General features: G+C 50.5%; 1 protein-coding gene across 3 annotated transcripts in view; it reads left to right on the plus strand.

Annotated features, from left to right (window-relative positions):
* Positions 1–6,896: 6,896 nt before the first annotated feature.
* The window catches only part of NOTCH1 (notch receptor 1), a 127,391-nt gene continuing 118,929 nt past the window's right edge, over positions 6,897–15,358 (plus strand). For all 3 annotated transcript variants that reach the window (XM_054998569.1, XM_054998570.1, XM_054998571.1), the window contains exons 1-2: positions 6,897–7,167; positions 12,179–12,260. In XM_054998569.1, the coding sequence (XP_054854544.1) occupies positions 7,092–7,167; positions 12,179–12,260 (158 nt within the window). In that variant the 5' untranslated portion in view covers positions 6,897–7,091. The remainder of the gene's footprint in view (positions 7,168–12,178; positions 12,261–15,358) is intronic.

The following is a 15,358-nucleotide window of genomic DNA, read 5'->3' on the forward strand; positions in this document are numbered from 1 at the left end:
GGGGGGGGGTCATAAAGCCCTTCCTAATTTTGAAGACTTTAGCCAGCCAGCTATGGGTAAAGAAGTGGAAAATACAAACCCAGCAAGGAAAAACAAGCCAGGTCAGGTTTGATGGGTGCCTTTGGGGGCTCAGCATCAACGTAATAAACGATTTGGAAGAAAAAAATTGTTGTGACAATAATGTGAAGAAGGTGACATGGATGAAACATCCATGGATTGCTCAGGCAACACGGCAGCTCCACGAGCACCACTGAATACCAGTAAAAAGCGGCTGGTTTTATTTAAATAGCCTCAGGCAAATTTCTCACTAAACCAACTTTCCCACGCTGGAACTCTCTTCAGCCTGCACATTTTGGCAATTTTTTGTTCTCTGAGCTGTCAGGGCAAAATATATAAGAATGCTGGTTTCATTTAGAGTTTTTTTTCCTGCCCCTGGGGACATGAAAATAATTTACAGATGTGTGTTACCTGTTTATATTTGCATTAAGTTTTCCTTAGTGAACATATTATTTCCTAGCTTGCAGGAACAAAAAAAACCTCCATCAAAGTTTTTTGTATCCATTTCATTTTACCTTACAAAAAAATCAACAACACCCAAATCTCAAACTCGAGACAAGTTTAAATATGTCTGGGCAAAGGAAAAGTTTAACGGAATCATCTGGAGATTTGCCAATGTTTCCATTAAAGCAGAATTACCAATCGGGTATTTTAAAATGCCTGGTCTTGTATTAACCCCAAACATGCATTCTTTTTAAATGAATGCCCAGCATGAAGTATTAGTGAAGAAGTTTTATTCTATGAACATCTCCCTCTTGGACGTGTATTGTTAAAGAAAAGAATTTCTATGTACAGAGTTCCATGATTTAAAAAATATGCCTTTGTTCTAATTTATGGAATAACTGAAAAGTAGCAGCTTAGCAGTGCCCTTCTAAGCAGATCCAGAGGAGTGAGCCGTGTTACTCTGTAGTAGCAAAAATAGAAAAGAGCCCAGTAGCACCTTTAAAACCAACTTTACTGTAGCATAAGCTTTCGAGAATCACAGTTCTCTTCTTCAGATGCATGGAGGGTAGGAAGAAGCTGGTCAGATATATAGGTGGAGAGGGGAGTACGTGCAATCAGTAGCTTCTGAGTTGCACACTTGAAGTCCATTGCCTTCCATGGAATTAGATGGATATAACCCTGCTTTGAAGGCATAACACACACCTCAGAACGGGAAAAGGTACTCACAGGTATTTTCTGGACATTTCCCCAAGAGATTTCCAAGCCCTTTCTCTCCTAATCTGCCTGCAAGCTCATTCCCTTAAAACATCAGCCAGAAGGCTGCCTCTGCACACAGCTGGCCAAGAAGGCCAATAAGAAGTGCCCTGCTCTCTTGGTTGCCAGCAGAAACCTGGGCAAAAGTAGCAGAGGGGTTTGAAAGGGCAAGAGGAAGGGGAAACAATCAAGAAGATGCCAACAAAATTAAACGTATTAAGGAGACAGCATCTTCCCTCGGAGTTCGTTTCAGCGGCAGCTATCCTGTGACTTCTCTGGCGTTAGTAAACTACAACGCCTTAAAAGCTGCCACTGGACAGCTGTTTTGTTTTGCTATAACCAACCCAGATACTCTTCTGGATAAAGCTACAGGTCAGATAGGAGGGCTGTATTGTAGGGAGGGGGTCTCAGATGCTCCACTAATGAGTTAGGAACCATAGACTTCACCGCTATGTTGTATTGGATAACTGCTAACGCTCTGTCTTCGTGAATTTGTATCTATTTACCCTATGCGGCATTGTTTATGGAAATTGACTTTACTAATCTCACACTGTGTGATCAGCCTTGAGTCTCAGTGAGAAAGGTGGACTATAAATGACATAAATAAATAAGCCTTGATAAGAAACAATAGCTCCTTTGGGAAAAGTACCCTATCAGGAGGGCAGAGTCTTACCCCCCCATATATTTTGATTATAAACATTTTTATGCCACTTTCCCAACCAAGTTAGAGCACCCAAGATGGCGAGTGACCAAAAACAGCTTTTAAAATATGTATATATCAAACAACTAAAAGCAACTATTGAACAACATACATAAACAGAATTGGAGGATTAGTACAGGAATGCCAGACAACAGAAAAGTCGTCACCCATTGGTGGATGATGGTGATAGAGGGGGACAAATGAAACTTCCCAGGGGGAGAGAAGTCCATAATTTTGGCACCACAACTGAGAATCCATTCTCCAGTTGCAAACTTTCTGACCTCAGATGGTAAAGGTACCCAAAACAGGGCCTTCAAAGATGACCATAGTGGTTGGGTAGGTTCATAAGGGAGTAGACAATCCTTACAGTATGCTGGTTCCAGGGCCCGCACCATCATACGGGAAGGTGGGTGGAAGGGCAAGAAGGGGAGCCTAGCAGTGGGCACGGGGGGCTAAGCATTGCCTGCCCAGGGCCCCCAAAATCTGGAATGAGACTTGGCTGATTCTAAGCCAATACCTTGAAGTGGGCTTGGAAGCAAACTGTAGATGGAGTAAGACTGGAGTGATCCTGATGCCCTACTCTAGTCAAAATCCTGGCTGCAGCATTCTGTATAAATTTAGCTTCTGGACATTCTTCAAGGGCAGCTCCTCATACAGCACACTAAAGTAATCTAATTTAGATGGTACCAGGGCATGCACCACCACAGCAAGATCTTTGAGAAGGGCTGCAGTTGGCTTACCAGTTGAAGCTACTGAAAGACACCCCAGCCTGTTTTTCCAGCAGGAGGCCCAGATCCAGCAGCATCTGCAAGCTAGAAACCGTCTCCTTTGGAGGGAGTGCAACCTCACCCAGAAGATATCCAAGCTCCTGGGTCAAACCTTCCCCTCACCAATTGCACCTCTGTTTTGTGGCGATTTTCTGTTTATTAGCCCTCTTCCATCCCTAGAGGCGCACGCACATGCACGTGCACACACAATCCCCAAACTGCCTCCAAGCATCAGTTAACGGTTTCCACTGTCTTCTTGGGGTCCCTGGAAGTGCAAGATAGAGCTGAGTGCCATCTGCATATTGGTGACAGTCCTGCCCAGATCTCCAGCTGACGTCTTCCAGCAGCTTCATGTAGATGTTAAAAAGCAGTGAGCTCAAATTCCATAGGAGCTCCTCTGTTTCTGGCCAACTGGATGGTTCTGCATACCAAGTAAGTGTACAAATGAACGTCTCTGATGATAGGATGAAAGCAGGGGGCTTCTGGGTCTGTGTATGACTTTCTCTGGCTGCACCATTCCAGATTGTTGTGAGGCAGAAGGGGGAGGGGGTTCTCCTGGGACCCAGAATGGTTCCACAACCACCACCACCACATTTCACCCCACCCCCCAGCATCCCACTAGTTTCTCCCGTCTCAAAATGCTTGCGGACATGGTCCGGACTTTGCTGAGCAATGGCCTTCCTTGCCTGAAGAAAGAGCACGAATAGGTAGTATAGTGGTAGTGTAACCTAGAACCAGTAAAACATCCATTCTATGATCAGATTTATTCCCCAATCAGAACACATCTGTCTTGCTGGATTAAGTTTCATCCAGTCCTTTACTGTTTCCAAACTCCAGCGGAGTACTTCCACTGCCTCCCGGGGTTTTGCTGGAGCATCAGCACACATGCTGATGATGATGCTGCGTTCCAAATCTTCTGATGATGATCTCTTCAGAGGCTTCATGTAGACATCAAAAGCAATTGGGACACAACTGACCCTAGTGGAACACTCTATGCCAACAATCTCCAAGAGGAACAAAGGTCCCCCAGCACTGCCTCCTGGAACCTCCTTTCAAGGAAAGAGCAGTGCTAAGACAACACTCCTCCTCCCAAACCTTTTTCTAGCAGGTGGTCCAGAAGGACAACATGGCCCTCCTTGGTCCTCCCTGGCTGACGGTGTCAGTCTATTGCAAGGTAAAGAGGGCCAACAGGGACATTCCCACCTGTCAGCTGACTGAAGCAGTTTCTATACCATAATCAAGCCCAAATCCAGATTGAAAAGGATTTAGATAATCAGTTTCATCCAAGAAATCCTGGAGTTGCTGGGCCACAAACTTTCTAAGGCCTTTCCCTAAGCAAGGGAGGCTTGGCACTGTAATTATTCTTATCTGTACCATCCAAAGGGTTTTTTCAATAAGTATCTGATTACAGCCTGTTTCAAAGTTATTGGAAACATACCGACTTCTGAAGATCTATTTATTAGCAGCTCCAACTACTGTGCCAAACCACCTCTGGCTGACTTTATTAGTCAAGACGTGGACAAGGGGCAAAACACAGGCGGTGCACCTGAACGTTTTGAGGACCTTGTGCGAGTTGCCCAATGCAATCAATATAACCCTACCTATGTGAATTTGAGAAGAGGAAGCCTTGGGAACATTAATTGTTACTGTTATTAATATGGAGTCCAACAGTGCCATCCACGTGCCATTGACTTCAATGGGCTCAACAGAGTATAACTTTGCTTACGATGATACTGCAAACTGGACAGACTGGCCATCGGGGTTCTCTGGGAAGTGCTAGCAAAGTGCTCGTCATCAGCTGTCAAGGGCTGCTCGTGAACCGAGACACAATAACCCAGAACAGCCCTGCCAGATGATGCTTTGCTGTCACAATTGTGGCAGACAAATATTCTCTTTTCATTGCCATCAGAGCCAAAGAGTAAGTTCTCAAATGGACTCTAACGTGTCCTTGATCAGTTTCAAGACGAGCTTTCGTCCATTTTAATTCTAATTGTTGTTCCTGGTGCCTTGGCTTCCTCTGCTATGGCAAGAACCAAGGGGTCAGCCAGAAGGAGCTGTGCAGGAGAAAAATGCTCAGGAGATAAAGGATGCTCCAGAGGAAACACTTGGGAGAAGCAGGATACCTGGGAGAAGTAGGACACTGGAGATAAAACGCTTGGGAGAACCTGAACACACAGAGGAGAAAATGCTCAGGAGATAAAGGATGCTTAAAAATAGCAGGATGCTCAGAAGAAAATGCTTGGATGATGCAAGATGCATGAGATGCTTGGAAGAAGCAGGACGCTGTGTCTTTGCTGATAACACGCACAAAAATGCCCTGATCTGGATGCCAACTGTAACATAGACAAGATGGAAGACATGCTTAATACACCATCGGGTTCAAGTATGGACCACTTTGTTACAATGAGGAATCTTGACAGGATCCTGGCCTCTGTGAAGGCCACCACTTGAGCGATGGATCCTTGACCATCTTGGCTGTTAAAATCAAAAAAGGACCACATAAATGAGATGTTGAGGTCTATAGTAAATCAGTCACTAAATCAGGGCACCTTCTCCCAGCCATTCAAACAGGCAGTTATCCACTTACTAATTAAAAAACCATCTGTAGACAAAAATGAGGTGGCCAATTATCACCCAGTCTCTAATTTGCCCTTTTAAGGCAAAGTGACTGAGAGCAGTGGCTGAACAAACTACAGATCTTCTTGGATAACTCTAGTGCTTTGGACCCTTTTCAGTTTGGATTCAGGCCAAATCATGCGATGGAGACAGCTCTGGTAGTTTATAGTGAAATCCTAAGCAGAGTTTCTCCAGTCTCAGCGCATTGAAATCAATGGGTTTAGACTGGAGTAACTGTGCTTAGGATTTCACTGTAAGTGGACAATTTCCACTTGAATATAGACAAAGGCCACACTTGGATCTATCCTTTCTTGTTGGAGAACTGAGAGTCTCTCTACATGAGACTCCTGGGTGAATGTTTGTCAAGTGCTGGGAGATGCAGTGTCAGTCGGGAAGTGTAGTTTTAAAAGACAGAGCCGGCAGAGATCACTCCAGAGGGGACAGATTCTCTCACAGCCCTCCACCGCCTCTAGTATGCCAAACTCTCTCCCCTTCTGGAGCCTTTGCCTTGCCACCCTCGCTGCTTAAAACTTTGAATTAATTGAGCCTCGGCAGGGCAAAGACTCTGGAAGGGGAGGCAGTCTGGTATACCAGTGGTGGTGGAGGGCTGTGAGAGCATCTGTCCCCTCCAGAGTGATCGCCACCGGCTCTGTCTTTCAAACCTACACTTCCTGGCTAACACGGCACCCCCTCGACACTGGGCGCGCCCTGCTGCCTGGTGTAGCGAGGCTCTCAGTTCTCCAACAAGAAAGGAAACCCTTCGGCCTGGGTGAGGAATGCCCCAGCGCTGGCCCAGGCTTCCAAGTGGGACACTGCGGCGATGGTCCCCCGCAGCCCCCACAAGCAACTGGCAGCTGCTTTGAGCTTTCGCGGGCGCCAGAACCATCCTGCGCGCCTCTGGAAGGCCTCCACCTGCGGCCCGGCCCTCCCGCCTCTTGGGCCAGGGAGCCCCGTGGCTACCCTGCCTGGCGCGACGAAGCCTTGCCCTTGCCCTGCCCGGAGCCCGCCCGTTTCAGCCGGAGGAGGCGAGCGGCGGGAAACCCTCAACGCCCACCCGCCGTCGCCCGGGCAGGCAGCGAGGTGAACCCCACCCGAAGGCGGCGCAAGGGGACCGGCCAGGAGGGCCTCTCGACACGCTCGCCCGCGGCCGGGGGTCTCCGCGCCCAGCTGCCGGAGGCGCGCGAGGGCCCCGGGGCCCGCCATCCAGATGCTCCTGCGGGGCCTCCCCGGGAGGCCTGCCCGCGGCTCTGGCCTGGGGCCGGTCCGGCCTGCTTCCGCAAGGGCCTCGGACAGTAGGCTTTGCTGCGCGGGCCGGGCGGCGCTTCGGTCGCGGCTCTGCGGCCCGCGACGCCGGAGCGCGCGAATGCTCCGACGGCACCTTCTCGGCCGCGCCAGGAGCAGGGCGGCAGCCCCGCCGCGGCGCGCTCCCGCTGCCGCCCCGCCCCGCTGCCTCCCGGGCCCGAGCCGAGCCGAGCGGCGGGGCGGGGCTTGCGCGCCCCATTAAGATGCAAAGCGGCGCGCGGCCCCTCCACATCCCTCCGCCCCCGCCGCTCGCGCGCCTCGCAAACTTTCCGGCCGAAGTTCCTCTTTCTCGGGCGCGGACGCCGCGGCTGCCCGGACGAAGGACGCCGGCAAGCAGACGGCGGGCGAGTCGGCCGGCACTGCCGAGGGTCTCCTGCGCGCCGTGGCCTCTCCCTTCGGAGCCCTAACGGGCCGCGGCGAGTGAAGAGTCGGGCGGCCGGAAGCGCCTCGGGATGCGGCCGCTGGGCGCGCAGCACCACCGTCTCCTCCTCGCCCTCCTGCTGTCGCTGCCGCCGGTCCTGAGCCAAGGTACGCGGGCGGGCGGGCGGGCGGGCGGGGGTCCCGAGGTGGCGCCTCCCTGTTCGGGAAGGCCGGCGGGTGTTGGCGGCGGGGCTGGAGGAGCGGCCCGGGTCTTGCCCAGCTGGACGGGGCTTCCGTGGGGCTCGGCTCGGGGCGCCCTCTCGGCCAGCGGCGCGGTTCCGCCCGGGGGCCGCTCGCCCGCGCCCCGGCCCCTGCTTGCGCCAGGCTTCCTGGCCCGCGCCGCTCCGCGCTCGCCTCCCGCTTCGTGCTGCGGAATGCTGGCCTCGGGGCGGATGTCGCTTCGCGCGCCGGCCGCTCCCCGGAGCTCGGGCTTCCCGGCAGGGACAATGGAGCGGAAACGGGGCTGGAGCTCCAACTCGACGCCGCCGACTGGGAAGGAGTTTCGCTTTGGCGTGGTGGGCGCGGGGCGGGCGGGCGGGCGAGCGTTCGTTCCCCTGCGCGGCTGAGCCGTCTGAGTGCCGGCCGGGCTGGCGGGCCGCCCTTGGCTTCCCTCGGGGTGCGGGAGAGGCACGTGCTGCTGGTGCCTGTTGGGCCTGCAGGGGGTGAAGCTGGGTCCGCGGTCCCGCTCGCGGCACGCCGCCTTGTAGTGCGGGCGAGCGGCTTCCCGCGGGATTCTCTGCCGGGGACTAGACCCTCACCAGCCCGCGACACGTGCGGGGACCTCGAGGCAGAGGCGCCTCCCAGGGCAGCTTTGCGCTGAACTTGCTTTGCCCCCCGAGGGGGACTCGGAGCACCTTAAGCCGCTCTCCTTTCCTCCGTTTGATTCTTGCAAGACAAAACCTGTGAAATGTGGGGCGGAGAGCAGAGAGCGGCCCAAGGGCGCGGGGTGGGGGGTGGGGTGGGGTGGGGGGGAGCTTCCATGGCTGATTGGAGATTCGAACCTGTGTCCCCCAGAGCCTAACCCAACCACTATAACCCCCCCCCCCCGTGTGATCACATTCATGAAAAGAACATTTTTGCATCTGGTTCCAAGCCCTGTAGGGTGGCTTACTTCCATAGGAGAAAGAGCTCCACTAGTTAAATTCCACAAAAGCCCATGGAAAAGCGCTCCTGCTCCCCAAAGCTTCTTCTTGAGTCTCTTGGCTGAACAGCTGCTTCTCTTAGTACAGCTACAGCTGCTGGGGCAATTGCTCCTAACTCCCAAGACCGTTTCTGGAGGGGCATTTCTCTACCATGTCAACCTGGGGGGTCCCATAGAAAATCTGTTTGGAATTACACTGAAGCCTCCAGCAGTGATTGGCTGAGCTGGTGCAGCAGTGCAACAGGTTCACCTATTCCATGAGCAAAACAATGTACAGCACAGCTGCTGAGGGAAGGGACAGTTGTCTGGTTGCCTGGATCTGAACTCCTGCTCAGAAGCCCGGGAAATAGGGATAGCCCAGGAGACAGGGAGCCCAGAGGCAAGGGGGATGAAGGAAGATGACCGGAAACAAAGGAGCCAGAAGGTCGCTCCAGGGGCAGGGAACTGAAGCCAGAAAGGGCAACCTTGGGATGGGGCCCTGAAGAAGTCTGAGGAAATCAAAGTGAAGGTGCTCCGGATACAGCCTTGGAAAGGAAGCGCTTGTTGGTCTGGGGTCCAGACCCCGGCAGGGCTTGTGTAGCGTTCTGGCCCAGTCCTCTTAAAGTGAAGGAGACCAAATGCACTGGGGAGGGACTAACTGCTGCCCTGCTGTGCTTCTGCTGGTGCTCCGGGTGAGTCAGCTCCCTAGAGGTTGCACACACGTGTGCTGATCGCTTGATCGCTCAGATGCAGCGTTTGGTATTGTCTCCATGGTGGTCGCAGAGGAGTCTGTTGCATGCACGCGAGGCCCAACTGGTAGATAGACTTGCTTCTAAACTTCATCAGGGCCAGCAAAAGTCACAGTGGAAATCGTCACCGTCTTAGTCATATCAGAGAGTGATTTTGCGCCTGCCTTCCGGAAATGGGGAAGAACCTCTTTCGGGTACTTTCTGGGGTCATGTCTGGTTTCAGTTTGCATTGCCTCTCCAAGCAAAAGGCAAGTGCCTTCCGCCTTCCTCCAGATCGCTAGAGCGCCTACATGAGTTTTCTGTCTGTGCCGAGGTGGTGCCGCGGCGGGGTGTGTGTGTGTGTCAGTCTGGCTCAGTTAAGAAGCGGGCAGGTATTGAGTATCAGGGGCAGCCCAGCCCGGCACTGAGGTCTGCAGCAAGAACAAGAGAGATCTTTAGAGTCTGACAATGGGCAGCTCTGATTTCTCCCCTCCCTTTTTTGTTTGGGGTGGAGAGAGAGCTCTGCCTTGCAGCTGCTGCTTTTTCCCACGAGTGAGGAGGGAGGGGTGTGACTGAGCGGCGCTTTACAACTCCTCTCTGTAGGTTTCTCTTTGCAGGCTGCCTCCCTCCCCCACCCCATCGTGAATAGCTGAACAATTGAGGAATAGTGTTTAGTGAGGTGTGTGTCCGCGTGTGCCAGAGGGGAGGGGAAAGAGGCGAAGGCTGAGGAGCAGCAAATTGAAAACCAAAACAAACCCAGACTTTGTTTCATCAGGGCGCCTGAGGAAGCAGAGCCTGCTCTGGGCTTGCAGGCTTCTGGCACCACATTGTGGTGTGGTGGCTGAGAACTTGGATAAAACCTGACCTCTGCTGAACCCAGGATTGTCCTGCTCCTCTAGGGCAGAAAACCACCCTTCCATCTCTCATGCTCCAGTTGTATGGTGAAGGAAGAGGGGCTGATTGGCTCAGCCCTTGACTGAGCTGGGCACAAGCTTCCCGGGGCTAAGCTACGTTTGTTGGGGAGATTTTCTCTCCTTCCCAGAGCCAATGAAATGCAAAATATGCATGCTGCCACTTTTGCAGCAGCCTTGTGGTGTGGGACGGTGCACAGCGAGAGCTTCCGTGCAGAGTGGCAGCTTTTCTGTGGAGGGCCAGGATTCAAGCACGACAGTTCAGTTTCAGCTTTCCAATAGTCTGCACTAGCCCTCCTGTGGCACATCAGTGGCCCAAGAGAGCGAGAGGATCCAGGTCTTTTCTGGTGAACAAAGTTTCCAGAAGGCAATCCATTAGTTGCCACAACTAGTGGAATGGTACCCATTTCAAAGTCTGTGGTGTTGAAACAGCACTGCTGTTCATCAACTTCAGTATCAAGAAGGAGCTTGCAGTCGACCAAACCACCCCAGCATTTCTCTACTTACAACATGCTCTGAATTAATATTTTTTGTCTACTGTCACCTGTTGTCCCTGAAGACTGGCGTTTGTTCCCATTATACAGAATGGTCAACTTTACTGTTAAGTAGAGAATAGGTTCCCATAGCCATGCCAGAACTTGAGACCTCTGATACTGTGTAATCCACCTTGAAGTCTCAGTGAGAAAGGCGGACCATAAATGACATAAATAAAACAATAAAAATAAATATTTGGAGCCTCTGGTTTCAGCAGCGGCAATTCAGAGAGAGCCCCAGTCCTAGATATGGAGGCTGCATCTCCTTAGCTTGTTTGGCACAATCTATGGATCTGTAGGAGGAGCCAGCATAAAATGCTGAGGTTCTAGCTCTGTGCAAAAGTTGGTAACATTTGAGAGCCTGTAGAAGAGGGCCTGGAGGGCCTGGCGCCTGGGAATCTTCCTAGGTGAGAATTATGCATCGCTCTGCCATAGTTGTTCTGATGGCATGCCGGAAGCCCTCTTTTGCTTTTACGTGTGATTCCCTAGATGCTTTCCCTGAAACATCCTACCTTTTGTTGGTGAACAAATGCTTGTTTTTAATTTAATTTTAATTTAATTTTAATTTGTTATATTTATATTCCGCCCTCCCCGCTTCCGCAGGCTCAGGGTGGATATATAGATATATATTGTATAAAGAACTTACTGAGGAAATGAAGGCAATAATGTTATTCCTTACACCAAGCCATATTAGAAATAGGTTTTTAAAGCTTTGGCCCACCCAGACTGCCTACCAAGTAAATGACATCTCTTCTCTGGCTCCAGTTTGGGAAGGCAGACCAACATTGCTCTTTCTAGTAGCTGCTGTTCAGCAACTTGGACATCTCCCTGCTGGTGAACCAAGTTGTGGCTTGTAGCCATTTATCTTTGCTATTATTGGCACAGAGCAAACGCATGCCACAAAACAGCCTTGTGATAGGGCTGAAAATATTTTCCCAGAACTGAATAATTCAGCATCCTAAAAACATCGCTTTTTCTAAGTCTAGCCCATTGGACTGCATGCTGACTCAAGAATGAGAAGGGCTGAGGCCAGGACGGCAAGGCCCTGGCCCTGCCTGCAGTTTCTCCCCTGGCCATTTGGTGCTAAGTGAGGTTTGCCTCTCAGCTGCCCAGACTCGGAGCGCCGTTGCCTACGTTAGAGTGTACTTTCCAGCCACACGTTGGAGTTGGTGCAGGGTCCACAGCCATTGCTTGCAGTTCCTCATGTGTATGTACATGTGCACATACAACTGTAGACCAAGGGAATCAGCTCAGACTGATAGCTTTTGTGCCCCCAGCTATGTGCCTCACTGTTCCCCTCTTGCTTTTCCTTTGCCCAAAAGTTCTTTGGGTAGAAGAATAGACTATAGATGTTGAGGGAATTCATGCAGTTTCTGCTCATATCACATGACAGTAGTTTTATTTTGTGTGCAGTAAACACCAGATTGTTGCTGCTGTGTTAGATTGTGGAACTTATGCTAACCCTAGTTTTGCCTGGAAGGGGCAGATAATGGCCTCTTGATATCTTTCAGCCCCAACCTCAGCAAATGACTTTATGTTGTCCTTGAAGCTAAGCCTCAGTTTCTGATCTGTAAAATAGGGATAAAGGCTCTTCTTCTTCTCTTGGAGTTAGGAAGAAAGTGTATCAACGGGATTAAATGTATTTGCATGTTTGAAAACAGCTGTGTTGATTCTTAAAGTGAATGTTAATGGAATATGAAGTGCATGGGGGTTAGCAACAACTTGACCACTCCAAGTCTATTTACAGAGTTGGTCCTGCAGTCTGCAGCCACCTCACTGTTCTCTGCGTGGAATTCCCTGAGAGGTAACTTCACCTTCTTGTTGCAGTTTTCCGATGCACCCCACCTTTCGAATCTTGCCTGAATGGAGGAAAATGTGAGACGTCTCCCAATGGAACAGGGTGGTGCTTGTAAGTATGAAAGTAATCACTCGTTCGTTAGTAGTTCTAGGTAGATGGGAATGAATTTTATGTTGATCCTGATGAAGAGAAGTATGCCCTGGGAAGAAGTGGATTTTTGTTTCTATGGGTTTGCATCTCTTGGCGAGGAAGGGGGCAGTGGGGTGTTCAGTTGGGGGTGGGGGTTGATCTCTTGGCCTTCTTTGTGATGAGCAAATCAGTCAACCAGATGAGGGTGTCTGCCTTGGACAGGGTAGCCAAGGTGGATTTTGAATCCTGTCCTGAACATTTTGGAGCCAGGGGAGGGGAGGGTGGAAGAAGCTTGGCTGCTGGGCCCTGCGTCAGGGTATGCTGGGCTGGGCCGGGCCTGCCCGGTGCTGACTTCCAGTGTAAAGTGGAGGTTCCATCTTCAAAGGCAGTTCAAGTAGGATGGAGTTGCAGTCCCTGGCCACGCCCCATTTGGTGATGCTCAGCTTTCCTTCAGGCCTCCCATGTTTAGAGAAGTGCGCCCAGGCGTGGCACCAAAGTAGTATTAAAACTAGACTGTCACTGGGAGGTTGGCTAGGTGTAGAGTCTTGGCACTGAGCTCAAGCTTGCCTGACTCACAGAGCTGCCAGTAGGAGTGTCTGTTCCTTTTCCCTGTGGTGGGAAAGTGGGGCCTACGTCCAGCAACAGAGCTGTTGTGAGAACAAAGGAGGAGACGCTGGGGCTTGAGTAGATGTGAGCAGGAAGGAGCAGAGGTGTTATGAAGGCAGGTTCATATCCGTATTAGTTGTTTACCTGTGTGTGTGTGGTTGTCAAGGGAAAGAGCATCTCATTGCCTCTTGTAAATTGGAAGTTCCGAAATAACATTTTTTTGAGAAGGGGGGTATTTTCCAGGTCATGATTTTAAGCCCTAAGCATGCCAGCATATTATGTGAGATGCTGGCAGCCGAGCAGATTCATCCAGGGCTGGTTTCAGATGCCTTACAGTGCTCTGTGCGTTCCTTGAAGGGGCATGAAAGCAGTCCCCTTTCTGTCACCCCCTGCCCCAGCCTGTGACTTACGATGCTCGGGAATGTGTTCTCTAGTGTTGGTCCTTTAATTAAACTTCTTGCTTACATGGATCATTGAGATCAGAGAATGTGGGAGAGAGCATTTCAATGAACTTGTTTCTAGGAACTGTAGAACATCCTTCGGAATCAGACCTGTCTTGCTAACAGAAATAATTGTCTTCATTATATTGCCAAATGGGTGTCACAACCCACTGGGTTACACTCTAGGAAAGTTTGATGGGATCTGGAATTGAGTGATCCTAGTATGCCAATGCTTTGGTCCAGATTGTGGAATCTGAAACAGATTGTGGAGTCCCTTCTGGATGCTGAAATGGAGCTGCTGTGACATCTTTTCCAAATGAGTACCAAAATCTGTCACAAACTCGGGTGCTGTGCAGTTCCTTATCGAGAGGAAAGCATAAACGTAATCCGGACAAAATGGAGGTGCTATTAGTGTGAGGAAGAATTGACCCAGAAATTGAGGTGTGTCCTGTTCTGGATGGGAATTGCGCTCCCCCTTAAGGGGAAGATTCGTATCCTGAGTGATCCTGGGCTTGGGCCTCCTGCTGGAAAAGCAGATTGCAGAAGTGGCTTCTCTCTCCTTCCACTGGACAAAAGAGATCTTGCCACTATCATGTATCACTGGTCATACCTAGATTAGACTACTGCAATGCGCTGTACTTGGGGCTTCCTTTGAAGAGTGTTTAGAAACTACAATTGGTCCAGAATCCTGCAGCTAGGATTTTGATTTGAATAGGTCATCAGAATCATATCAGTGCAGTCTTGTTTCATGTAGACTGGCTCTCCCCGTTTGCCTCTGGGCATTGACATTTAAAGCCCTGTATGGCTTGGGACTAAGATACTGTAAGGATCGCCTACTCCAGGATGGACTTACCCCCATCACGATGATCATCTTCAAGGGGTCTGCTTTGGGTGCCTTTGCCATCTGCGGTTAGATGGGCGGCATCCTAAGAACCAGGTTTCTCAGTTATGTAGCCAAAATTGTGAAACTCCCTCCCCAGGTAGATAAAATTGTCCCCCTTTATCATTGTCTTCTGCCATTAGGTGAAGACTTTTCTGTTTTGTTTGGTGTTTCTTCAGTGATGACCCCTTCCTGTTTGTGTAGGTATATGTGATTTAATATATATATATATGCATATGCATTGTAAAATTTGTTGTTTTAATGTTGTCTGTTCACCTCCTTGGACACTCTGAGCAGGATGAAAAATCAGCATAAAAATGTTTTAAATAGATGCAGTTGCAGCCAGGTGGGCCAAGCTGCCCTGTTCCTCTTTCTCCTTTTAACTTTTCCATCAGTGAAGTGAAAGAGCCTCTGGTCCCTGGGCCAAATGCACATTTGCTTGGTAGGACGCGTCAGAGTCAGTGGGGAACTTTCATTCCAAGCAAGTGGGTTGGAATTCCCTTCTGGGTGAACAGCTTTTCACTTCACCTGTTACTGGCAAATGCAAAGGCCTGTGCTTCGGGCGAAGCATCCCCTTGGCGCCGTTTCTAGCCCCAGCTGTTGAAGGGCAGATTTTTTCATGGTGGGTGGGGTGGGGGTGGGGGTGGGGTTGGGCAACTGTGCTAATGTGTCTGCTTCAGTTCTTTCATTTTGCCCCATTTGGCATTTTTTGTTTGCTCTGGGGAGGGGAAAAAAACCTTCAGCAAATTAATAGGGCACATGAGCCATTTAGTAGACAAAGGCAGGACTCCTTTGTCAGGCACTAATGAATGCAAGCCACTATTCCCCCCCCCCCCCAACCAAGCCGCACCAACGCTTGATGCCCTAAATCTTGTTTTCTTTCATTCAAAAGATGGCAGCTGGGATTCGGTCGAAATTCAACGGCTATTGTTGAGAGGGGCAGATTAATGCTATATGACGAATCACGGAGAGCCTCCCAGAATGCATAACTCACTCCTCTTCCCCACCTCTCACCCTGCCTGCCCTTCTTTTCTTTCACTTTCTTCTTCTTTTAAAAAAGCCCTCTTGTATCCTCCTGATGCAAATTGGATGTGCAGATGGTGGCAGAATCCCCTTAGAGCTGTGCATGTGAGCTCCTTCCTAAAGAGTAGTAA

This window comes from Eublepharis macularius, chromosome 14 (assembly GCF_028583425.1).
Source record: "Eublepharis macularius isolate TG4126 chromosome 14, MPM_Emac_v1.0, whole genome shotgun sequence".
Classification (NCBI taxonomy): Eukaryota; Metazoa; Chordata; class Lepidosauria; order Squamata; family Eublepharidae; genus Eublepharis; species Eublepharis macularius.